The following is a 24,881-nucleotide window of genomic DNA, read 5'->3' as shown; positions in this document are numbered from 1 at the left end:
ATTGCCACCTCTTGGGAACATCCATTCTTCCAAGGGCATATAAATGTCAAGAAGTCACCACGATCCATCTTTGTCATACAAGAGTTCCATTGACTTCTTTTATTAATTATCTGCTAGCATAATTAATAAAATTATTCATTTCCCATAAATTTTATCTCTCTAACTTTTTATATGTCACAATTCCAATTCTCCAGTTCCACTACCTACACTACCTTGGGCAAGTCATTTGACTTCCTTTTCCTTATCTGTGTAATGAAAGGACTAGACTAGATGGTTTCTGGGGCCTCTTCCTATTTTAGATCTATGATTCTACAATTCTCTATATATGAGAAACTAAATATCTCAGGGCACTAAACTGACAGGGCCTTTAATTTCTTACCATTTTCAGGTCCAGAAAACTGAGGTGCGTCAAGCTCACTCATCTGAAAATGGTTTTCTTTGTGACTTTCTGTTGCTGAAAGAAAATAAACACTGTTTGATTTTAAGTTAAAAAAAAAGATATAAAGTCAAAAGAGGCACATGTCTTCAAGTCCCAAAAGAATCAATTCAGTAGTGGGTGTTCTTCCAGTCCCATCCCATGTTATCTCTGGGTGGCCTGGAAAGGACCCTGGATTCCTGAAAAAAAGTTCTGCCAAGGTGGAAAGGTTTTACATGTGGGGCTGGGAATGGATTGTGTGACTGTGAGCTGAAAATGAACTTAGCTAAGTTTTAGGTGGTGAATACTTTAGCCACAGCAATTCAGGAAGTCTGCTATGCTAGAGAAGAGCTAGGGTCTTTATTGATGAATGATACCTGCACCAGGGAAACTGTTGATCCTAGAAGTATATGTGATGTCATCATAGATTCAGAGTTGGAAAAAGGGCCTTAGCCCAACCCCCTAATTCGACAAATGGGAAAAACTGGGGCTCAGAGAAGTTAAATAACTTGACGAAAATTATACAGTCATCAAGTGGCAGAAGAAGCAGGACTTGAGTCAGGAGTCACTGAATTATAGCTGTAGAGTTGTAAAGGACTTCAAACATCATCTGGTTTTGCAGATGAAGAAACTGAGGCCCAGACAAGTTGACTCACCAAAGGTCCCACCGATACCCAATGGCAGGATTAGAGTTTTAACCTGAGGTCACAGGACCACAGGCATAGGTCTGAGAAGGGACCTCAGACAACCCATCTAGTTCAACCTCTCATTTTAAAGATGAGGAAACTGTCATTCCGGGGGTTGTCAGATGAGGACCCTGATTCTCTAAGACCAACGCCAGTGTTTGTCCCACTATAGCACACTGCTGGTGTGTTTAGAATACAGCTAAAATGGATGTATGCTTTCTGGCCTGTCTCTGAAAAGAACAAAGACCATGCTTAACAACCATACTGTCAACATCCCAGACAATGTTTACTTGTCGCCAAAGAACTGGGCAGTTATTATGAGGGTCTCTGAAGGAATACTGCAAAAGGATTTCAGAAATATCCATGCTGAGTTCAATATCCTTGGAAAGAAGAGAAAAACTGACAAGTGATAGGGAAATCAAAAATAACTTGCAACAATTCCCACAGTCTGTAGTCATGTGCAAAACATGCTCAAAGGCATTATCTAAGGTTAATAATTCAAGAGAATAGTTCATTTGTGGAAATCACAAACTTCTTGAGTGGAAAATATATCCACAGAGTAAAAATGAAAACATGTGTTTCTTATACTATTTCTCAAGTTCCTAAAGATAAGTTATTATTGAAATGATACTAACCTTAGTGCAAACATGGCTGCAGGCCATGACAATAAAAAAACAATATCAGAAAAATTTTGTATGGCTCTGGTGTTTGTGAGAAAGGCACAGTGCATGAGGTGATGAATTAATTTGATAAATTATACAGATGCCAGTGTCCTGTCACTTAGATGTTATAATAAAATGCATTTGACCATCTGGAGACTTTCTCCTTTTGAAAAATCTGTCGCCACTGTGAGCAATGAAAACATTTTGCTTAAAATGTTGTGAAACAGACCAGTGATACAAAGATGTTAGACAGATGACCCTAGGTTCTTGAAGCTGAAGCCCAGATTCTGGGAGGTCTTTCTACCAAATTAGTAAAGCTGTGTATATGAGATCTTTAATTAAGTTCAGAAAATCTCCCCACTAGGAGCTTTAGAATCTATTTCTGTACAGTAATAAAAGATTGCTTTTAAGAATGTGATGTGCCATCATCAATCATTTTTGAAAGCAATTTGGAATTATGCTAAGAAAATAAAAGGTCCACAACTTTTGATCCAAATGTAGAAGAAAACAAGCATGTTTTACTATGGTCTACTATGTGCCAATACTGTGCTAAAAAGACTTAGCAAATATTATCTCATTTGAGATTTCACAACAATTTCATCAAATGAGATTTCTGGGAGATGGGTGCTATTATTATCCCCATTTTATAGTTGAGGAAACTTTGGGAAACAGGTAAAGTGACGTGCCCAGGGTCACACAGCTGAATGTAGAGTACATCATATTAACATTTGGCAACTAAGATATGATTGAAAAAAGGTGATTGATTTGATAAGGGAAATTTGGGAAATTATGGCTTTTTAAGTAAAAAATAAGTCCTTGGGAGTCAGAAAGCTCTCATTCAGCTCCTAAATGATAATGATATAGAAATCTGAAGGAACACTGGCCGTGGAGTCAGGAGGACCTGAGTTCAAACCTGGCCTCAGACACTTACTAGCCGTGTGACCTTGGGCAAGTCACTTAATCCCAATTGCCCTGCCTTCCCCCCTCCAAAAAGAAAAAAAGAAAAAAAAAAAGAAATCTGAAGGAAGAACCTTATAAGAATTGAAGATACAAAATGGGAGCAGTGATAGCTGGAAGCACTCAGCTGACAGAAGCTGCTAGTTAAATGATCCTGATTGGCAGAGAATTGACTCCAAAGACAGCTGTCTGCTTACAGCTTAAAGGGTCAACAGGAACTGTGTTACAGTGATCTCTGTTCTTATTGGTCAATTCAATCTCTGAATGAGTGAAGAACTGGCTGGACTTGATGACCCAGACCTAGCCAGTTTGATGAGTTTTGCTGTTTTCTGGCTTTAAAAGAACTGCCAGTGGAGTGGCTATGTGGCACAGTGAATAGAGTACTGGCCCTGGAATCAGGAGGACCTGAGTTCAAATCCAGTCTCAGACGCTTAACACAAAAACTAGCTGTGTGACTTTGGGCAAGTTGCTTACCCCCAATTGCCCTGCCCTCCCTGCTCCAAAAAAAAGCAAAAAACCAACAAACTGCCATTTACATTAAGAGGTAACATCTTTGTTGGTAAGAACAAAATAAAGGACTAAACACTTTCTCCAGTCCCTACTAATTCTCAAAATAAAACAAAACAAAAAACAAAAAAGCAAAGGAAAAATCTTTGTAATAGACGGAGAGCAATGAGAACCGAATTAATTTACAAAATCAGCAACAAGAACCACAAGCTTAAGAGCATTACAGATTAACACTGGAGAATTCTACCTATCTGTTTACATAGCTCTCTTCTTCCACCTGCCTCCAAAATAATGTGCACACTTGCATTTTTGAACCTACTCAGAGACTTTCCTCCTGCTTCAGTCTCTGCTAGTACCTTGTCCTGCATTGTATTCTGTGATCAGTGTGCAACAAGCTGAGTCCACTGACTGTGCCCAGCAATGTGAAAAAGAATGGGAGATATAAAAGGTAGAAAACTGGGTTTCTGGATATCTAGTGTGCCCCCAGATTAAGGAAGTCAAAAGCTTCAGAATTTCTGTCTGAAGTGCCCACTCAACCCTCCCTCAACCCAGAAAAAAAAAATCAGATTCAGCCAATCAGAAAACTAAATAACTCAGAATTGGGGCAAGTGGTCAGTCTGCATGGCTACAAAGGACTTGAGGGAAAGGTACAGGAATCCAGCTGGATCTAGTCATGATTCAACCAAAAGTTACTTGGGGCAGGGTCCAAGGTAAAAGAAAGGTAAATTTTCTTTTTTCTTTTTTTTTTAAAGCAATCGGGGTTAAGTAACTTGCTCAAGGTTACACAGCCAGTTATTGCTATTTTTGTGGGGGTGCCAAGTATCGGAGGCCAGAACCGATCCTGGGTCTCCCGACACTGGGGCCAGAGTTATTACTCACTGTATCACCTGGCCGCCCCTAGGAAAGGTAAATTTTCCAATGCTGAATAAAGCTAAGAAAATTTTATTTTTCAGTTATGGGGATAAGCCTTTTGTTAATTGGGAGGAAGTCAGAAAGGGAACAATAACAGAATAAAAGATTTAGGAAGAAAACTCAATTAGAAATCTATAGCACAAGAAGCTAAATCAAAAGACACTAAAACTAGAAGGGAAGATGATATTAAAATATTCAAAAGATTACATACAAATCTTTCTAAGTAAATACTGAAAGATAAAGCAAGTTGTACCAACATCTAATGAAACAGAATTCTGTGGACTCCCAAGAGAGCATGAAACCACAGAACAACATTCTGTAATCATTCAAGAAATCAGTCAGAATCTTAAAAGTAATTACAAGGGAAAAATGGCATAATTTGTGGTCTGCACAGCAGAAATAATTAGCAGAATAGAAAACTTGAAGCCATGGTAGCAAGTCTCATCAAAGAAACAAAGGAAGAAAAAAAAACAGATTAGGAATATAAATATACTGAAATGAAGAACAATTTGAAAGAAGCAATAATAACAGTAAAAGAGAAGACTTGTAGAAACAATTTAAGAATTACAAGACTCCGGGTAGCTACATGGCACAGTGAATATGGCCTTGGAGTCAGGAGGACCTGAGTTCAAATCTGGCCTCAGACACTTAACAAAAAAACTAGCTATGTGACCTTGGGCAAGTCACTTAACCCCAATTTCCCTCCAAAAAGCAAAAAATAAATAAAAAGAATTATAGGCCTCCCTGAAGAATGGGACAATACGAAGACCTTGAAACCTCCATTCAAGAAATAATGTAAGAAAATGGTCCAGAAAAGCTGACTATGGAAAACAAAGCACCAATCCAAAGAACCCACAGATCACCTCCAGGAAAAATAATCAGAAAATTTCTATGCTTCAAATTCTATTTATTAAAATAAATAAAATAAGCATTTATTAAGTGCCTACTATGTGCCAGACATTGTGCAAGTACTTTACAAATATCTCATTTCATCCTGAGATCAAACAAGCCTATAAGACAGGTGCTATTGTTATCCCAATTTCATAGTTTAGAAAACTGCAGTGGACGAAGGTTAAAGTTACTTGCCCAGAGTCACACAGCTAGTAAGTGTCTAAGGCTGGGTTTGATCTCAGGTCCTCCTGAATCCAGGCCCAGCAGTCTATCCACTGTGCTAGCTAGCTGCCTCAAGACAAACAGTGGTTAACTTTTATAATTCCAGTGAAAAACAACAAATTCTGTAAGCAGGCAGGTAAAATATCTTCACATGTAAAGAAGAGTATACTTAAATAACACAAGATTACACCTCACAAATCAGAAACCACAGAAAGGAACAGAATAATATATTCCAAAAAGCAAAGGTACAAAGGATACAAGTCAAAATGATATACTCAGCAAACCTGATCATCAGGGAAAAAAAAGAAACACTTGAAACTTTCCTTTAAAAAACATAAATAGATTATTTGACTTACAAATAGCCTATACAAAATCATAACTAAAAAGTGAATATAACTAAGAAGGAAAAAATAAGTGATTAAATAAATCACCCTCATTTTAAAAAACCATTAAAAGGAAAAAAAACACCCAGAAAGGAAAAAATGTCTATTGGGTTAAAAAAAGATATTTATTTTAAAAAGTACAAAAGAGGATGAAAGTGGAAGTGATGGTGAAGGAAATGGCCTGAAACAACATATATAATCTCTACAATGCTTACTACAGGTGAATCAATGTATATAATGGGACTAAACTTCAGAATAAGATGCTGAAAAATAAAAGGAGAAAGAAGGTTGAAGACAGAGGGAATGTGTGATATATCCAAATTAAGTTCATGGAAAGCAACAAAGAGAAGATAACTTCTGTAGTCTGACGGCAAGAAGGATGCTACAAAAGTCAGAGCCAAGCTGGTGAAGTAGCAGAAATATAGAAGAATTCTCTCCTACAAATATTCTACACAGAGACTTTCTCATGAACTGGACCAAGTCCTCATCACAAAATCTAAGAAAAAAAAAATTATAGTGAGCCATTTTTCTGCCAAAGTCAACAGGGATAAAGAAGCCTGTGAACAAAGGAGTGGCCATGTGGAACCAGTGCAGGAATGGCCTGTGCACTTAAGTAAGAGGAGGCATCTGTGCAGGTGCTAGAAGAGGTGTCAACTGTCACTTAAAACCCAGTTCTGAGTCACAAATACAGGGGTGACTGAGGATAGCATATGTATGTGGGGTGGCATTCCATGGTGAGGAGAGGTCACAATCCCCATTTTACATACTAAGCAAGAAGCAAGTTCAGAAACAAGCAGCAGCTAGCTGTGTGGTTCTGATTCCATGAGTGGAAAAGACATCTCAGTTTAAGCCTCTAGTTTAATCTGAAGCGTGCAGGAGGATAACCAGGGCAGGAATTTTAAACCAAAGGGGAACCTACAGTTACATCAGTCTAAAAAAGCAAGAGCTTTCCAGGTGGCTGACAGTGGTTGAAGTCAGCAAGTTTACTGAACTCCAATTAGAGCAAGTGCACAGATATACTGCTTAGATCGAAGCCCAGGACAGAATCTTACAGGGCTCAGGCCAGAAGGGTTTTTATCAGATTTTTCCCTGGATCGGATCACTTTGGGAGCATTGAAAACTTTCAGGTCCTCAGCCTGAGCTGTCCCTGAGATGCCAGAATAACTACAATAAATATCTCCAAACAGGAGCAACAGAACTGGTCCAGAGTATCCCACCAGAAGTACACAGAGCCTGGCCTTAACATCATATTTGAAGTCAGTAGGCTGGAAGAATAAGTAAACAAAAAACGTCCCATCATAAAAGCTATTATGGTGACAAGAAACAAACCTAGAAGAGAATGATTCCAAAATATTTACAAATAAAGCCTAAAAGTAAAACAAAGCTTGAGCAAAAACCTAATTAGAATTCCTAGAAGAGATGAAGCAAGAGTTAGAAACAAGAGTTTAAAAGGTTTTTATGAATGAAATGAGAGCACTAGAGGGAAAAACTGAAAAAGAAATGAGAGCTATGTTTTGTTTGTTTGTTTGTTTGGAAGGGGAAAGGCAGGGTAACTGGGGTTAAGTGACTTGCCCAAGGTGACACCACTAGTAAGTGTTAAGTGTCTGAGGCTGGATTTGAACTCAGGTCCTCCTAACTCCAGGGCCAGTGCTCTAATCACTGTGCCAACTAGCTGCCCCAAAAATGAGAGCTATGGAAGAAAGCACTGGAAAGGGAATTACCAATTTCACACTAGAGACACAAAATATCACCCAAATTATAAATTCTGGGAAAATGACAATGGACTAAATAGAAGTCAATGACTCCATGATACAACAAGAAATATTAAAATAAAAAGACTGAAAAGAATAGAAGAAAATATAGGGCACCTGAAAGCAAAAACCATTGGAAAAACCACTGACCTGGAAAATAGATCCAGGAGAGATAATTTAAAATTACAGGACCACCTGAAAGCCATGATCAAAAAAAAGAACCTAGAAATGATCCTTCAAAAATTCTCAAGCAAATTTAAACAGAAAGTACAGATTTCCGGAAGGCAAAGGACAGAAGCTTAAAACAAAGAATAACTTACCCAGAAAAACTGATTATGATCCTACAGGGGGAAAAACGAATCTTTAATGAAATAGATGACTTCCAAGCATTCCTGATGAAAAGAGCAGAGTTGAAGTGCAAATAGAAAAGTTAAGAGTGAATGCTAAAAGGTAAACATAAATGATCATAAGAGACTAAAAAAGGATAAACTGCTTACATTTTAATATGGAAAAATAATACATGTGCCCCTCAGAACCCTGTCATCATGAGGGGTCAGGGAAAAAGTTTAATTCAACAGAGGGTCTGGAAGTGCTTCTGTTATGTTCTGATGATCTTACAAAAAGAATGGAAAGGGAGTTATATACAAAAATAGAGGGGAAGGATAGGGAAAATTATCTCATATAACCCAGGGTGTGAAAGTAAAAGTATATGTAAAGGAAGGAGAAGGGATGGGATGAGTGGGGGACACTTGACCCTCACACTCATCTGACCTAATCAAAGGAGGAAAGAGTATATACTGAGACACATACACAGGTGGGCATTCATTTCACTCAACATGGAACTAGGAAGAAAAGAGATTAAGGGAAATCAGGGGAATAAGAGACAGGTCAGATTAAAGAAGGGATTAGTCTTAAGCAAAACACTTTTAACTGAGGATATACAAAAATATTTATAACAGCTCTTTTTGCAGTGGAAGCTGAGGGGGTGCCCATAAATTTAGGAAAATCTGAACAAGTTATGCTTTATGAATGTGAAAGAATATAGCTAGGTCCAGTTACTGTGAAAATTAAATCCCATGAAGTGGGATGTGCACTATTTGAAGTTATAATTAGTTCTAGGCCAATGGGAATAAGCAATGAAAAAGTTTTAAATAAGTTCTTAACCTCCTTATTAACATAATACAACAGCAAAGAATAAGAAAAATACATTTTTGTTGTTTGTTATATATTAATAGAATAGTTATAAAAACAAACATTCTTAAAAATTACTGAATATCTAAATACCTAATAGATAAGCGTAGGACACCTAAAGATAAGCCTACACAGACAGTACAGGCTGACTTGTCTTTTCTTTCTTTAATCTTCCTTCATATGCTAATAGGTGGAAAAAGTTTTATCCACACCTTGGGAAATTTGCATACTCACGTTTTCATACAATGAACCAAATGTAATTTAGATGCCTTGGGGAATTCTCTAAAATCAACAATGCTTTAAACTTAATATTACAAAATGCTTCTTAAAGAAATAAAGTACAACTTAAACAACTAAAAGAATATTGAGTACCTATGGATAGGCTGTGCCAATATAATAAAAATAGATAATTTGAAACAATAAATTATCAAAAAGATACTTTACAGAACTCAATAAAGAAAAATAACAAAATTCATTTTGAAAAGAAAAGACCTACAATATCAAGAGAAAGTCAAGGTAAAACAATAAGTATTTATTAATCATTTACTGGGTACCAGGCACTGTGCCAAGTGCTAGGAATACAATATAAGGAGGAAGAAAGACAGTCCCAGCTCTGGAGGATCTTACATTCTAATAGGAAAAGTAACGCACAAAACTCAGCTCAAAAGAAGGGAATAGAGAATGTAGGCATCCAGCAGAAGAGCCTGCCTTTGAAGTTCATAAGATCAGGAACAGAACTGGAAGGAGGGGCTCCAGGATGAGGTCACCAATAGGAGAAGGGGGACCAGACTTGCAGAGGGCTGAACAGGCTGCACTGCAGGCAGAGCATCCCAGAGTGAGGAGACCCCAGAAACCGAAGGGAAATTCCAGGATGAAATAGCAACAGGAGGCATGAGTCTGAAGTCCAGAAGATCAGGAACAGGTTCAGGAGAGAAAAGGGAGAAGTGGAAATAAGAAGGAAGGTTGATTAAAGGAGGGATTAGTCCTAAGCAAATGAAACTCAAAGGGAGCACAAGAATATTTGCAGCAAATTCTTTGGAGGGCAAAGAACTGGAAACTAAGGGAGCGTCCATCAAGTGAGAAATGACTGAATAAGTTATGATATATAAATGACTGAATACTACTGTGCTACACGGAATGATGGTGATGGTTTCAGAAAAATCTGGAAAGATGTAAGAACTGATTAAAAAGTTTATAAAAACATGAAACACATAAATTAACAGAGCAAGAAACATAAAATTTTAAATAACTCAATCTTTAAAAAAGAAACTGAGTTGGGGCAGCTAGGTGGCGCAGTGAATAGAGCACCAGCCCTGGAGTCAGGAAGACTGGAGTTCAAATTTGGTCTCAGACACTTAACCCTTACTAGCCGTGTGACCTTGGGCAAGTCATTTAACCCCAACTGCTCCTCTAAAAAAAAAAAAAAAGAAAGAAACTGAGCAAACCATAAGTGAACTCCCAAAGAAATAACCCCAGGACCAGATAGATGGATTTACAATGAATTCCATCAAATATTTAAAGAATAACTAAGTCCAAGATTACATAAAACTTTGAAAAAATAGAAAAAGGATCTTACTAAATTCCTCCTATCATATAAATATGGTCTTGATGACGAAACCAGGGAAATTCAAAACAGAGAAAGAAAACTATAGACCAAAAGCTATATTGGATACAAAATTTTTTAATAGAATATCATCAGCAAAGGAGATTGTAACAACACATCAGAAAGGCTAGATTTATACCACAATGCAGGGCTGGTTCAACATTAGAGCACCAGGCCTGAAGTTAGGAAGACGGGAGTCAAATCTGACCTTAGACATTTGCTAGCCGTGTGACTCTGGGCAAGTCACCTAACCCTGTTTGCCTCAGTTACCTCATCAGTAAAATGAGGTGGAGGAAGAAATGGCAAACCACCTTTGCCAAGAAAACCCCAAAACGGGTCACTAAGATAATGCAGATTTGGGGTCTAGTTAAATATTTCTCTGTCGTTGTTGGTTAACTAGACCCCAAATCTGCATTATCTGTAATTAGGATAAACTGCTGGCATTTCCAATAAGATCAGGGGTAAAACACAGATATCCATTATCATCATTAGTACTGAACACAGCGAGAGAATTGCTAAGTATAACAGAAAGAGAAGAAAAATAAACTGAAGAGCTGAGCATTGGCAAAGAAGAAACAAGATGATCACTTTATTTTTGCAGATAATATGATGCAGGATATAAAATAAATTCACATAAATTACTGACATTTTTGTATATGACCAACAAAATCCAGCAGGAAAATACAAAGAGAAATTCGAATTAAAATTACTACAGAAAGTATGAAATATCTGGGAATCTACCTGCAGCACACACACAAGAACTATAGGAACACAACTGTGAAACACTCAATACAAGGCAGATCAAAGTAACTGGAGAAGTATTCATGGTTAGTAGGTAGGCTAAGACAACATAATAAAAATAACAATACTACACCTTAGGAGTGCCGGGCCACAGCTGTCACACGCTTCCCAGGTAGCAACAGTAGTAACCATTTTTCTGTGTCTCTGGTGGATCTTTTGACTTCATTTTTTGCATTTCCCCCCTCATCATTCTTGGTGGGATGAAAATGGGTTTGAGTAGAAGTTTATGACTGCTGAAGGCATTTGAGTTTTCTCACTGCTCAGACATCATACTCGCTGCACATTCTATTATTCTACTAGAAACTTGCTACTTTATTATTGTTTAAATAATGCTTGTTTCTTGAAAAATCTTTTAGTTAGTTAATGGCTTTATGTGGCAACTAATCAATCTGTATGTATAATAATATAGTAGTAAAATACTGGCTTGAACCCAGGGTTTAGATCCTGGCTTTGACATTTCCTACCTATGTGACTTTAGACCAATCATTTTACCTAATTTTATTATGATGGCAATGGTGTCACATGATTATTTATTCTATTATTATGGCCTTACAATAAAAGTATAAATCATACAAAATATCTAAAAAACTCAAATCTTAATGCTATAACCTTTATTTATCTAGTTCTCAATTCAATAGAGTTTAAAGTCCTAAGAGGACAGAATCTCCTAAACAAATATTTCTGTTTCTATGATCAATTGCTTTCAAGAGATAATTACTCGAAATTCTTCAAATAGAAGGTGAGATAAGGAGATGATTTAGGACATCTTTCTTACAATGAAGCTTTAAATATAGTAGCCCTTTTTAAAGGAATTTTTATAGTATTTATATATGATCATGAAAAAGCGTATATTCAGTTTGTCATCTTACCTGTTTCATTTTCTTTTTCACTTGTTTCCTCATCCAACAAAATCAGCCTGGGCAGCCAAAACAAAAATGTCAAAAACATTTTGGTTAAAAGCTTGTTATAAAAGCATTTGATTAACTCTCATGCTATTTGAATAGAGAAGATGGAGAGATGTGCACTAGATGATACAATCAAACAGATTAAGAAATGGTCAAATGAGGGGCAGCTAGGTGGCAGCTTGGTGGTGCAGTGAATAGAGCAATGACCCTGGAGTCAGGAGGACCTGAGTTCAAATCCAACCTCAGACACTTGACACTCACTAGCTGTAGGACCTTAGGCAAGTCACTTAGCCCCAATGACCTTGCCTTCCCTCCTCCAAAAAAAGAAAGAAAGAAATGGTCAAATGGCAAGACATAAAGAACTCATTAATGGCTCCAAATCAACTTGGAAGAAGTGACCCAAGGTGACCTTGGCTCTGTGATGTTTAATATTTTAATCAGTGATTTGGATAAAGGCATAAGGGGCATTTTTTTAAATTTGAAGATGGCACACAGCAAGGAGGAATGGTTCACATATTGCATAACAGGTTCTAAAAAATCTTGATGAATACTGAGTCAAAGCTAGAAAGATAAAATTGAAGAGAGATAAATGTGAAGTCTTCCACTTAGATTTTTAGAAAATCAACTTCATAAGTACAAGATAGGGGAAACATGCTTTGATATCAGTTCACTGGTTACTAGGGGACTTATACATCAATATGAGTCAACAGTATAATATGGAAGCTAAAAAAAGGGTGAAGCAATTTTAGGCTGCCCTAAAAGAAGCATAATGTCCAGAATTAGGAGGTGGTCATTCCACTGTGTTCTGCCCTGTACAGACCACATCTGGCACATTTTCTTCAACTATGGCTTCCACATTTCATGGATGACATTCATAAGCATCTAGATTAGAGCAATCTGTAGAGTGGATGGTTTAAAGGTCAGTCCATTTGACCGTAGGTGATATGGATAATTAGCTTAAAGAAGAGACTTCAAGAGAAAAGATACGTGAGAACTCAAGTATCTGAAGGTCTGCCACATGGAAGAGGAATTAGCCTTCTGTTCTGAAAAATAGGAATAATGGATAAAAGTGACGGAAAGGCAGATACAGCTCAAAGTAAGGACAATTTTCCTAATAGTCAGAGCTAGCTTTAGGAAGTAGGAGATTTTCTTTTATTAAATGTTTTCAAGAAAGGTTTGTTACTTGTGTATTTTGTAGAGGTATTATAAGGATGGAATTTCCTAAACAAATATTTCTGTTTCTATGATGAACTGTTTTCAAGAGAAGATTGCTCAAAATTCTTCAAACAGAAGGTGAAATAAGGAGATTATTCAGGACATCTTTCTTACAATGGATTTTTAAATAAAGATTTTTCTTCTGAAAAGAATTGTTTTAGAAAAAAGTTGGACTCTTTCCAACTCTTGAAATTCTGTGTTTCTATTAAAATGCATGGAACTCAAGAGTTCACAGTTTTCTTATGGTTAAGTAAATGGAAAGATATGAAGAAACACTATGAAACTTTTGTCCCTTGATTCCCTTAAAACAATGTCTTTGAGAGAATCTCCAAAGACTGAGATCTTCTATGAATCTACATTATATATTCTACAGAGAAATTAATCTTCATATCAAGAATTCTATTTAATTTTGACAGATTGACTCAAAACCATGAAATTAAAACCATACTTTGAAATGTGAAACACAGTTTTTAATGGTTGAAAGAGTTTTTGTTGTTGTTTGATTGTGGGTTTTGTTTTGTTTTTGGAGGGAGGAAGGCTAGGAAATTGGGGCTAAGTGACTTGCCCAAGGTCACACAGCTAGTAAGTGTGTCAAGTGTCTGAGGCTGGATTTGAACTCAGGTCCTCCTGACTCCAGGGCCATTGCTCTATTCACTGAGCCACCTAACTGCCCCTTGATTTTTTTTTTTTAAGCATATACTCAGGATTATGGGGAGAAGCCAGGAAATGGGATTAAGGAGGGGTATATGGATAAACAGGAAAACTGTACAGCAGATGGTTCAGTTGGTAGTCTCTAGAACCTCAGTGCTGCATTCTCCCCAGTGAAATAGGAGAGGATGGCAATGGGGTGCACATTACAATGGCCTGTCATATTTTTATCCAGATGAAATCTCATCAAGGGCAGATGTAAAATAAAATAAAAAATGAAGATATCAAAAAGAACGGCATAAAGCCCGTGGAAGTAGAAAGAGATATTGTTCTAGCATAATTAGCCTTAGTTTCTCCTGTGTTGCCCTTATAATGGTAGAAAGGGTTGTATCTAAGCTCAATTATTTATTATCTTTTTTAGCCACTATAGAATTCTAACCATGGTCATTCTCCCAAAAAGATCACCTAATTTGAGACCAAAGGTGAACCTTCTAATTTGCTGTCCCTAGTTATGACTTTTTTGCTTATTACCTTCAAATTGAAACTTAAGAGGCTATAAAATAAATATTTAATGTTCATCAGGAAAAAGGGATCAAAAATAAAATTGACAACGTATTAAAATGGTATTCAATAATATTATATAAAATATTTTCTGCTTACTTGTCAAGATTAGTAGTAAGATTATTTTCTACTTTGTCCTCTTTGTGTTCTTCGGTAAGCTTGCTTGGAGATTCCTTGAGTCGCTAAAATAAGAAATCAAATTTAAACTACATAAAGGAATCATTTGCCCCATACAAATAAAATAAGAGCAATTCTTGTTAAAAAGATAATACTGGAAACAACTGTGGAAAATGCACAATGATGTATTTTTTTTTTTAAGCAATTGGGGTTAAGTAACTTGCTCAAGGTTACACAGCCAGGTGTTTCTGGGTGGGTGCTAAGTGTCTGAGCCCGGGATTCGATCCCCAGGTCATCCCGAACAATGATGTATTTCTATGAAATTTTGCTTGACTTTTTTTCTAATGGTGATGATGGGCTAAACTAAACCATCCACATTCTTTAGCCCAGCATATATTGTAAGGTAGGTGGCCACAGTGCTTAAAAACTTATGATAAGTTTAATAATGACAACAGTCATGTTATTAGCCTGCCTCAATGAAACCTTAAACATATTTAAAGATTCTTATAAACAATACTGGAATGAAAGCTATTACTAAAATTGGTTATACAAACAGTATGTCCATAAAACGAAGGCAGGAAGATTATTAGCATGTCTTAAGCGAGTACATAATATGTGGCATTAACCTAAGTCCTACTTTCAGACTCAAAGAGAAATCTATGAACCAGTTCTGCTTACTAAGCAGTTCTATCAACAGCAATAGTAGAACTTATCATTCCACCAAAACAGCCCTCTCTGATATTAATAATGATCTCTTAGTTGCCAAGTCCCATAGCCTTTCCTCAGTCCTCAATCTCATGGAACTCTCTACAGTCTCTGACACCACTCCTCATTCTTCCCCTTGATAACTCTCTTCTTCCTAGGTTTTCGGGACACCACCGTCATATGGTTCTCCTCCTACCTGACTGTTCCTTCTCAGTCTCCTTTGCTCATCCAGCCCATGCCCTCTAACATACGTGCCCCTCACAGTTCTGTCCTGGGCCCTCTTCCCTTCTCTGGCTACATTACTTCACTTGGTGAAGTCATCAGTTCCTGTGGACTTAGTTACCACCTCTCTGTTGAGATTCTCAAATCTACTGATGCTGCCCCAAACTCTCTGTTGACCTCCAATCTCACATCTCCAGTTGCCTCTCAGACATCTTGAACTGGATGTCCAGCAGACATATATCCAAAACAGAACTCATTATCTTCCCTCAATTCTCCCTTGCTCCTACCTTCTCTATTACTATAGAGGGCAACACCATCCTTGCAGTCCCTTAGGCTCACAATCTAGGGGTCGTCCTGGGTTCCTCACTCTCTCTCACCCCTCATACCCAAACTGCTGCTAACGCCTGTTGATTTTAGCTTTGCAGCATTTGACCAATAATGCCCCTTCTCTCCTCTGACCCTGCTACTGCTCTGGTGCAGGCCCTCATTACCTCACGCCTGGATGACTGCAATAATCTGCTCATAGGCTTGCCTACCTCAAGTTTCTCCCCACTCCAATTCAACCTCCATTCAGCCACTAGTGATTTTTTCCTAAAAAGCAGGTCTTAACATGTCACCTCCTACTCAATAAACTCCATTGCTCCCTATTACTTCTAGAATACAATACAAAATTCTGTTTAGTATTCAAAATCCTCCATAACCTATGCCCCTCCTACCCTTCTGGTCTTCTAATACCTCACTCCCCACCATGTACTTACTCTTTCTTCACTCCAGTGAACAAGACACTCCATCTCTCAGCTCTAGGCATTCACTCTGGCTGTCCCCCATGCCTGGAACATTTTCCTTCCTCTGTGCCGACTACTGACCTCCCTTGGCTTCCTCCAATTTCCAATTAAAATTCCATTTTTTTTAATTGAAAGCTATTCCCAGCCCCTCTTAATGCTAGTGGTTTCTCTCTGCTAATGATTTCTCATTTATCCTATACACATCTCACTTTGTATTTGTTTACATGTTGATTCCCCTCTTAGACTATAAGCTCCCTGAGGGCAAGAGCTATCTTTTTCTTGAATCTTTTAATGGAAAGTGCAGAAAATATGAGACTCCATTGTTGTTTATTGATCACAAAAAGTCATTTTACTTATCAGGGCAAAAAGCAACCTTAAAGGTTCTCCAACAAGGAGTCTCTCAGGTATCTGTTAAGTTCATACCAGAGTCCTTGATAAATGCAACCACAAAGACAAGTAGTTTAATGACTTTGATTTTTTTTTAAACATTAAACTAGACATAACAAAAATAAGACACCTGTCCACCAATGTTATGGGGAACATTTTGTACAGAATAAAAATGTAAGAAGGTATGTCTGTAGGTAGTAGGACTCTCCAGATGCCTCTATTTCTAGATGATATTTATTGTATTGACTGCAGTGAAACCTAGAAAAGTACAAGGCCTGTTCAATGAAACTGATGATTTCTCAAAAAAGACTAGCCTGATAATCAATACAGAAAAACTAAATGAACTAAATGCTTAATGTCCAGACCCTGACATAATACAGAAATAAATTGTAACCCCAATCAATTTTCTGAGTATAAACATCTGGGACAAATACTGCCAACAGACAATAAATTGTCTGGTCCAGATATGAATTGTGGGAAGGAAGTAAACTGGATTGCATTTAAGAAGATAAAAAGAGTTTTATTTTTTGTTTTTAAACAATCTCAAGCTGATCCCAGAGCAAAAGGTCATTTGTTAATACCAATGTACTCCTGAGAGAGCTATATCTTATACTATCATACTCTCTGATGAATAAAGGTTACCAGTGGGCACAAGTAGGTTACAGCATATTTTTAATTATGTATAAGTAGTATATGGCCTATTATTCAGGAAATGTATGATTGGAAAAGGAGATCGGGATGTCATATAGTAAGAGTAAAGAATAACAGATGCACCCAACACAACCCAAGGAGCATATATGTGCCTTCTACATGCAATGCAATGGATAACTCAAATGCTGGATCAGGACCCATGAAATATAAAAAAAAATCTAGAGGAAGGTCTTCAGCACATCAGATAGATCTTTTCTGGAGGATCTATGAGAGAACACAGGCAAAAACTGTGCAAAATAAGAAATTACAAAGGGAGTACCTATGTAAGTAAGATTGCAGAGGCACTGAATATTGAAGGATGTTTGATATAATAGTTGGCATTCCTCTTATGTACTGAACATTACAGTTTATATTATATTTATCTATGTAGACGCTTTTCCCCCGACTTATCCTTCCCCCCCCATATTAGACTGCAAGCTCTTCGAGGGTAGGAATCATCTTATTTGTATCTCCTCTAGTCTCAGTACTGTCCGCATAATAGAAAATTCATAAATACTGAATAAAGACACAAAAACACACATACTCCCCTATTATGTGTATCTTTAATATACAAATATGAATTACTTAATGTTACAGAATTAAAATAGGTTAAGCAGACGATATAGTTTGTACCTCCTTTTCAAAGAAATCCCAAAAGAATGACATATCAGCACCCACACAAAAATACTAGCCGTGTAACCTTGGGCAAGTTACTTAACCCCAGTTGCCCTCCAAAAAGCAAAAAAAAAAAAAAAAAAAATAAAGAATGACATATCAGAAGTACAATAATGGGAGGGAATTCGTTATCTTTTTAAATCCAAAACACAAATGCTGTAGGATGCCTACTACAGTATGGCCTATCACATGAACCACTTTATTATTTTCTATTTTCTTCCTCTTTCACACTTTCTTTTTAACTGTCTTCCTTCCTTTTTGTCTACTTATAACATGGCCTCTCCAAAGGTATTCAGATGTTTTTGCTTAGACCAGTTGGCAAGTATAAGTAAAGGATCTTTGGTCTAGCAAAAGAGGAAAAAAGGCTCAAAGATAAACAGTTAGTATTCTCCCCCAAACTACATAAAATAGCATCAAGAGAACTTTACCTTTAGTGCAACAAAATCATAAGGACGGAAGCCCGTAAATTCTTCGTGGATCCTGGACATCATTCGAGCTGTTTTCTCCCAGAAGCCAAGCAATGTTCTCTAAAGAAAAAGATAACAAGACATTACAGTTATACTTTGCCTAAACGTTTTGTTAGTGTTATCTTCCTCATTATTGTAATGGATGAACAATTCCAAGAAAAGGTGATGAAATTTACTAGTCCTTCCAAATTTTGGCAATAAATAAAGAAATTCAAAATAGTAGTAATTAACTTCTCAGCATATGTACTATACAAATAACTGCTCAAAAGTTTCCTAAAAATTAATTATATGGAAAAAAAGAGAAGGAAAAATGGTAGATTAGAACATCTGAGAAATTCAGAAAAGAATCACTAAAATCATTGATCTGTACAGAAGGGAAACACATGTGTAATCATTATGTTATTATGTATGCATGTGCTTATGACTAGTCAGGGTGAGAAAAGTCACACCAATAGCTAAATTCTTTCATCAAGGGCGTGCACACACTTACATGTGGTGCACACACTGCATGCACACCCCTGTCCCCACATGAGTGCGTGCACAGGCATCCACAAACACACACACACAAGCCCCTTCACAAGTCATTTGCTTGCCAATCAACACTCAGAAATTACGTAGAAATGGATTATCCTGGCTCTTTACTTCTTTCCTCCTTCCAACTGTCCTCTCTCTTTTGGCGTATTAGATAGACAGAAAAGAGATAAAAACTCTAATTTGTTGTGTCCAGATGTGGATTCCTGAGTGACTCAGTAGCATACAGAGTTGTGTGCTCCTCAGGGCTGGAAAAGCCTTCCTTTCTACTACTTTGCTATGCTTTTCTGTACAACTGTTATTTTCCCTACTGTCCTAAATGGAAATTTTAATAAATGTCAGTTACTGCTATATCTAATTTCATATTGTGCCACCTATTGCTGTGACTGCATAATCCATGCTAAGACCTGTAACCCATTGTGATGAATAACCGAGTTGACTTCATTCTAGGGAAAAGATGTGGCTTTAACTATGCCAAAGTCTAAGAGCAAAGCCAAGCCCAGCAAAGTTAAGAAGATTATTTCTAGTTTACTGTGTAATTCACTTTCTTTTAACCCCTTAGCCAACTTTTAAAAAGAAATCTCACCAATCCTCTTTACTGCAAGGACATGCTGACCATGGAGTTGGGTACCTGGTAGGTAGTGAGTGAGTAGGATAACAAATTGCAGCGACTAGCTCCAAGTAAGTCCACCTTCTGACAAACATCCATCTTTAACTTGTCAAAAGAAGCTTTGGTATTTCTCACTTGGATCTGCACCTAATCATAAAAAGCCCATGTTATTATTCCCAATAACAGACCACAAAGGTAATGTGAGTGTGTTTGTAAACACACACATTACTGTAATGACTTAAAACATTTAGCAGATGGTAGAGTATTGTGAAGAGGAACTGTATATATTATGACATATGTTATATATGTTACATATATATATATATATATATAAAGTCTATGACTAACGATGACATCTGTTGTAGGGAAATCAGATTTCACATACATATACACACACACACACAACACACATATGTTTTCGTACCATTACAAAAATAAACAAGAACTTTTTGTTGCTGTTATTCAGATGTTTTTCAGTCGTGTCCAACTCTTCGTGCCCCCACTTGGGATGTTCTTGGCAAAGATACTGGAGTGGTTTGCCACTTCCTTCTCCAGCTCATTTTACAGAAGAGGAAACCGAGCCAAACAGGATTAAGTGACTTGCCCAAGGTCACACAGATAGTAAGTGTCTGAGCCTGACTCCAGGCCTGGTATTCTATCCACTGGACCACCTAGCTGCCCAATCAAGGATCACAGTTCCTTTTGATAATATCCTATGTACTATCTGCTAAATATCTGTGTCATATAACAACGGACTATATAAAATACACAACAGCAATATACAACATTAAGAACTGTGGAAAGGGAAACAGAAGCTTCAGAGAATAAATGATACTTTAATGTAGCATTAATAAACATTTTATAATTCATATACTATAAACTCAAATGATATGAAGTGAAGTTTGGATATAGTAATCTATCTGAGGCTTGGTATAACATGTTTTGATGGAGAGTCATTCAAAGGGCTACAGAATCTGATGGGGTAATAGTATTATAGCCTCTTTATTTTTTCTTATATTAATAACTGTTTAAGATTTATTTATTCCTGCTTTTAAAAGAAGTTTACTCAGAAATAAATAATTATTTTTTTTTAAAAGAAACTGAGCCCAAACAAAAAATGACCAATAAATGAAGGATATTTTTAATTTCAAAGAGATTAATAAAAGGAAAGTATAATAAAGACAAAACCCTAAAGGCTTTAAGTACCATACAATATTTAACATTTTCATTAAAATACAGTGATGTTTTCAATTCAGCTGGTCAAGTTAATTGTGGTTTAAAGTCTGTACCAATACAGGAAAAAGATTTTCTTACTTTTCTGAACTTTTCCATTTGTTTGGATGTGTCTGGGTCTAGTTCTTGCGATACATCTTTCATCCACAGCAAAGCCCCTCTGTATTCTGTGCGGGCCTGCTCCATTCGATTGATTGTCATCAAGGTATCAGATACCGCCCTCTGACTAAAAGTCGCTACTTCTTGCTCAAGACGAGACAGAGGAGTGCATAGGGCTAATCTAATGATAAAAATAATTAGATGCAGAGGGAACATATGAAACAAAAACTAGAAACTGAGGGAACCAAAACATTTCCATCTCGAAGACCATTTTGGAGAAGATGTAATTAGTGAGCATTTTTCTATACATATGGCACTACTTCAAATTGGTCAAATTTTCATTATCTGCAAAGAAGTCACTTTATTAAGTATAGCAATTTCAAAATATCTAATAACATAATGGATATATTAATAGGAAATTAGTATACCAAAAGTCTAAAATAAGCTAGTCTTAAAAAACCTTAGACAGTCACTGATGTGTCTACACCTCCATTTTTACCATCTCTCATTTTTTGTAACACTGTAAATCAGCCACATTATTCAGGTAACAATTACAGTAAATGCACTCCTTCAATTTCTCAAACAAATACCACTTGTACAAAGTATATTCTTTCCAAAACAAAAGTCTTTCATTTATATAGACATAACTTGAGTGTAAAAAGAAAGATAAAATACTCAAAGAGCTAATAAAACAGTTTCTAAACAACCGAAGAGGCCTATAAGCACACTTCAAGTCAAAGCAGTTTGTTCCATTTTTCAATACTGTACAGTGCGTGCCATCACTGATTTCTCCCACCTTGTCAAAGAATCTTCCAAACATAAAACCACAGGATCTAAAGGGTGAAGGCACCTTAGCAACCATTTAATTCAACTCTCCATTTCACAGATGAGAAAACTGAAGCCCTGAGCAGTTGCAAGGTCAGTGAGTTAGTAAATACTGGAGCTGGGATATGAACCCAGGTTTTCTGACTTCCAATTCTGTTCTCTCCCCACTTGATCACATAATCTGCTCTCCTAGCAAAAGACTTTCCTGTAAACCCTTTTGATTCCAGGTTTCCTTGACTGTGTGGCCACAATGAAATAGTACTCCTACCTTTAACGAGGACTGCTTTTCTTTCCCTCTAAAAAGTTAAAGAATTTTGGCTATTCTAAGTAAATGCAGCATAAGATACTTCATAGCTTCTTTTATACTTAAAAAATGTAATATGATAAATGTAATTTATGGCTTAAAAGGAAAATAATTTTACATTTAAAGGTAAGTCAAAAAAGAAAGCTATGAAATTTTGTAAATAACCACATGTAAATTTACATAGTAAAGTAAATAATTACATATTTTAACTACATAAGGCAAAGTAGACTATTAAAATATGAATATCATATTTGTACCTTGATTATATAAAATCATCAAAGAAATTTAAATTCAATACTAAATTCCCCTTATAGAGAACAAGCTACTGATGATATCAATGTTTTTGAAAATAACTATACGAAAGGCATAAATAATATTATCATGGAATGTTTATAAAGTATGTATATGTTATATTATAATTTCCCTATTACGCTTGTATTATGTTTTAAAATACAACACTAAGTATACCACATATGACAAAGATGAAGAAAACATTGATTTAAAAAAAACCTTTGGTTGGCTGAAGAACAGAGTGTCTTGCCAGTGGCATCCATCATTTTGCCAGCTTGAGTTATATCCTGTTCTGCCTGAAACTTTAAAAAGAGCCCAAGCTCATGTTCTTCTTCGGATATAGCTAGGAAATTTAAAAAATGCCAGTTAGCACAATTATTTTATTCCAGTGCATATAAAAACAAAACCAAAATACACATTTATCACCAATGATAGGAGATTTTTTATCCCACGGTTCCAAACTACACAGAGATCCATTAATGAAGGACTGCATCTTAGGAAAGGCTTTCTTTCTGCCATGTTTGCTTGGCTCCTGAGGGAAAATTTGCTCACTACTATTGTGCACTCACAATCCGGCTCTCTAAATTGCACTTCCTCCTTTGCATTCAAACCTACTACACTGCTTGGGGGGTTGGTATAAACACCTAGAAATTTCCTATTGATTGCAAGGAAAAGAGTCTAGGGGGTTAAAAAAAATCCAACAGCCTCTCTTTCCTTGGCATCTCCAATACTTATTTCTCCTTTTCCCCTCTCATTTCTGACTGTTCCTTCTAGGTCTCCTATGCTGGTTCATCTTCCTCCTCCTAGCCAATGTATGTTTCTCCCAAGATGTTATCTTTACTTTCTTCATCATCTCTCTGCTTTTTATTTTGGCAAGCTCATCTGTTCCCCAAGCTAAATTATTATCAATATGTATGGGAAAATGGTAGATCAAAGAGGACGAGGATGTACAAGAGGACGATATAACTAGTTGATTTAAGGAAGAATGTGAAGATTTGTTAGACTGGGAGAATATGGGGGGGGGAGGGAACTGAGGTGATAATCAAGGTAAAGTAAAAAAGAAGTAAGGAACAAGACTGAAGGGTGATTAGGAAATACAGTCAGAGAGGAGGATTTCCCAGTTCAAGATTTGGGAGAAGCACACAATGAATCAAGTATAGTTGGATGACCTGGGGCATTATTTAAAATCAGTAATGTTCTAAACTTGATAGTTGTTCTTGCAATATTTTTCAATAGCTAGCCTAAAATAACTTGAAAACTAGTCTTCGAAAACAGCCTCTGCTTTATGTGACTGCCAAAGACCTGGAAGTGATCAATGGTTGTAGCTTCTCAGAGCCAGAGGATTTAGAGACCAATAAAAAGAAGGATTAATTTGAATTTAAAATCCCCCTTTGCATTAGTTCCCAGCAGAAGTGTTAGGCAATCCTTAGACTCATTAAATCCAGGTGGTGTTTTTTTCTTTCTTAAAGATGAAAGTTATTATGCCCAAAGGGCTATAAAACTGTGCATCCCCTTTGACCCAGCAATAATACAACTGTATCCCAAAGAGTAAAAAGGAAAAGGACCTATGTGTACAAAAATATTCATAGCAGCTCTTTTTGTGGTGACATAGAAATGAAAATTGAGCAGATGCCCATTAACTGGGGAATGGCTACTCAAGTTGTGGTATATAATTGTGATGAAATACTATCGTGCTGTAAGAAATGATGAACAGGCTCTTTTTCCAGCTGGAATCATGGTGGGTGTAGAAGAAAAGAAGCAGCTACCATCCGTTCCAGAATCCCTTCTGAAAAAAAGAAAGGCTTTTGCAATACTGAAGGTCAAATGCTTGAAGAAGAAGATGGCTATAAAAAAGCTCCGTAAAATATGGAGAAAAGTTATCTATGAAAAAGCTAAAGCCTACCATAAGGAGTACAGACAGATGTACAGAAGTGAAATCCGGCTGGCTAGAATGACACGCAAAGCTGGCAACTACTACGTACCTGCTGAACCCAAGTTAGCTTTTGTGATCAGAATCAGGGTTATCAATGGTGTTAGCCCAAAGGTCTGAAAAGTATTGCAGCTTCTTCACCTTCGACAAATCTTCAATGGCACTTTTGTTAAGCTTAACAAGGCCTCCATTAACATGCTGAGGATTGTGGAACCATACATTGCATGGGGTTATCCAAACCTGAAGTCTGTGAATGACTTGATTTACAAACGTGGTTATGGCAAGATCAAGAAACAGAGAATTGCCCTGACAGATAATGCCCTTATTGCAAAATCTCTTGGTAAATATGGAATTATCTACATAGAGGACTTGATCCATGAGATCTACACTATTGGCAAGCACTTCAAAGCTGCCGACAACTTCCTTCAAATTATCTTCTCCATGAGGCAGAATGAAGAAAAAGACTACACATTTTGTGGAAGGTGGAGATGCTGGTAACAGGGAAGACCAGATCAACAGGCTTATTAGAAGAATGAACTAAAGGTCTCTACACTATGATTATTTTTCTAATGGTCTGTTAATAAAAATGCCTGTGACAGAATTGAAAAAAAAAATGATGAGCAGGATGCTTTCAGAAAAACCTGGGAAGACTTACATGAATTGATGCAGAACCAAGAGAACATTGTATATAATAATGACA

At 36.7% G+C, this 24,881-nt stretch overlaps 1 protein-coding gene and 1 pseudogene across 7 annotated transcripts in view; one reads left to right on the top strand and one right to left on the bottom strand.

The window, feature by feature from the left end:
• The window catches only part of ICA1L (islet cell autoantigen 1 like), a 64,868-nt gene that overhangs the window by 14,041 nt on the left and 25,946 nt on the right, over window positions 1–24,881 (bottom strand). For 3 of the 7 annotated variants that reach the window (XM_069075340.1, XM_069075342.1, XM_069075341.1), the window contains exons 4-10: window positions 22,471–22,594; window positions 20,814–21,012; window positions 19,521–19,646; window positions 18,320–18,418; window positions 14,410–14,492; window positions 11,851–11,897; window positions 380–454 (exon numbers count right to left, since the gene is read on the bottom strand). In XM_069075340.1, the coding sequence (XP_068931441.1) occupies window positions 380–454; window positions 11,851–11,897; window positions 14,410–14,492; window positions 18,320–18,418; window positions 19,521–19,646; window positions 20,814–21,012; window positions 22,471–22,594 (753 nt within the window). Of the gene's footprint in view, window positions 1–379; window positions 455–11,070; window positions 11,173–11,850; window positions 11,898–14,409; window positions 14,493–17,059; window positions 17,442–18,319; window positions 18,419–19,475; window positions 19,647–20,813; window positions 21,013–22,470; window positions 22,595–24,881 lie in introns of those variants that run through there. The other 4 variants (XM_069075344.1, XM_069075343.1, XM_069075345.1 and 1 more) reach the window with 4 other exon arrangements.
• LOC138151730 (large ribosomal subunit protein uL30 pseudogene) lies at window positions 23,945–24,795 on the top strand (annotated as a pseudogene).

This window comes from Petaurus breviceps, unplaced genomic scaffold (genome assembly GCF_028583685.1).
Source record: "Petaurus breviceps papuanus isolate PSGF00001 unplaced genomic scaffold, PetGlider_PUasm1.0 90903, whole genome shotgun sequence".
NCBI lineage: Eukaryota > Metazoa > Chordata > Mammalia > Diprotodontia > Petauridae > Petaurus > Petaurus breviceps.
Note: the sequence above shows the minus strand (reverse complement) of the source record. Positions and strands in the feature narration are given on the sequence as shown.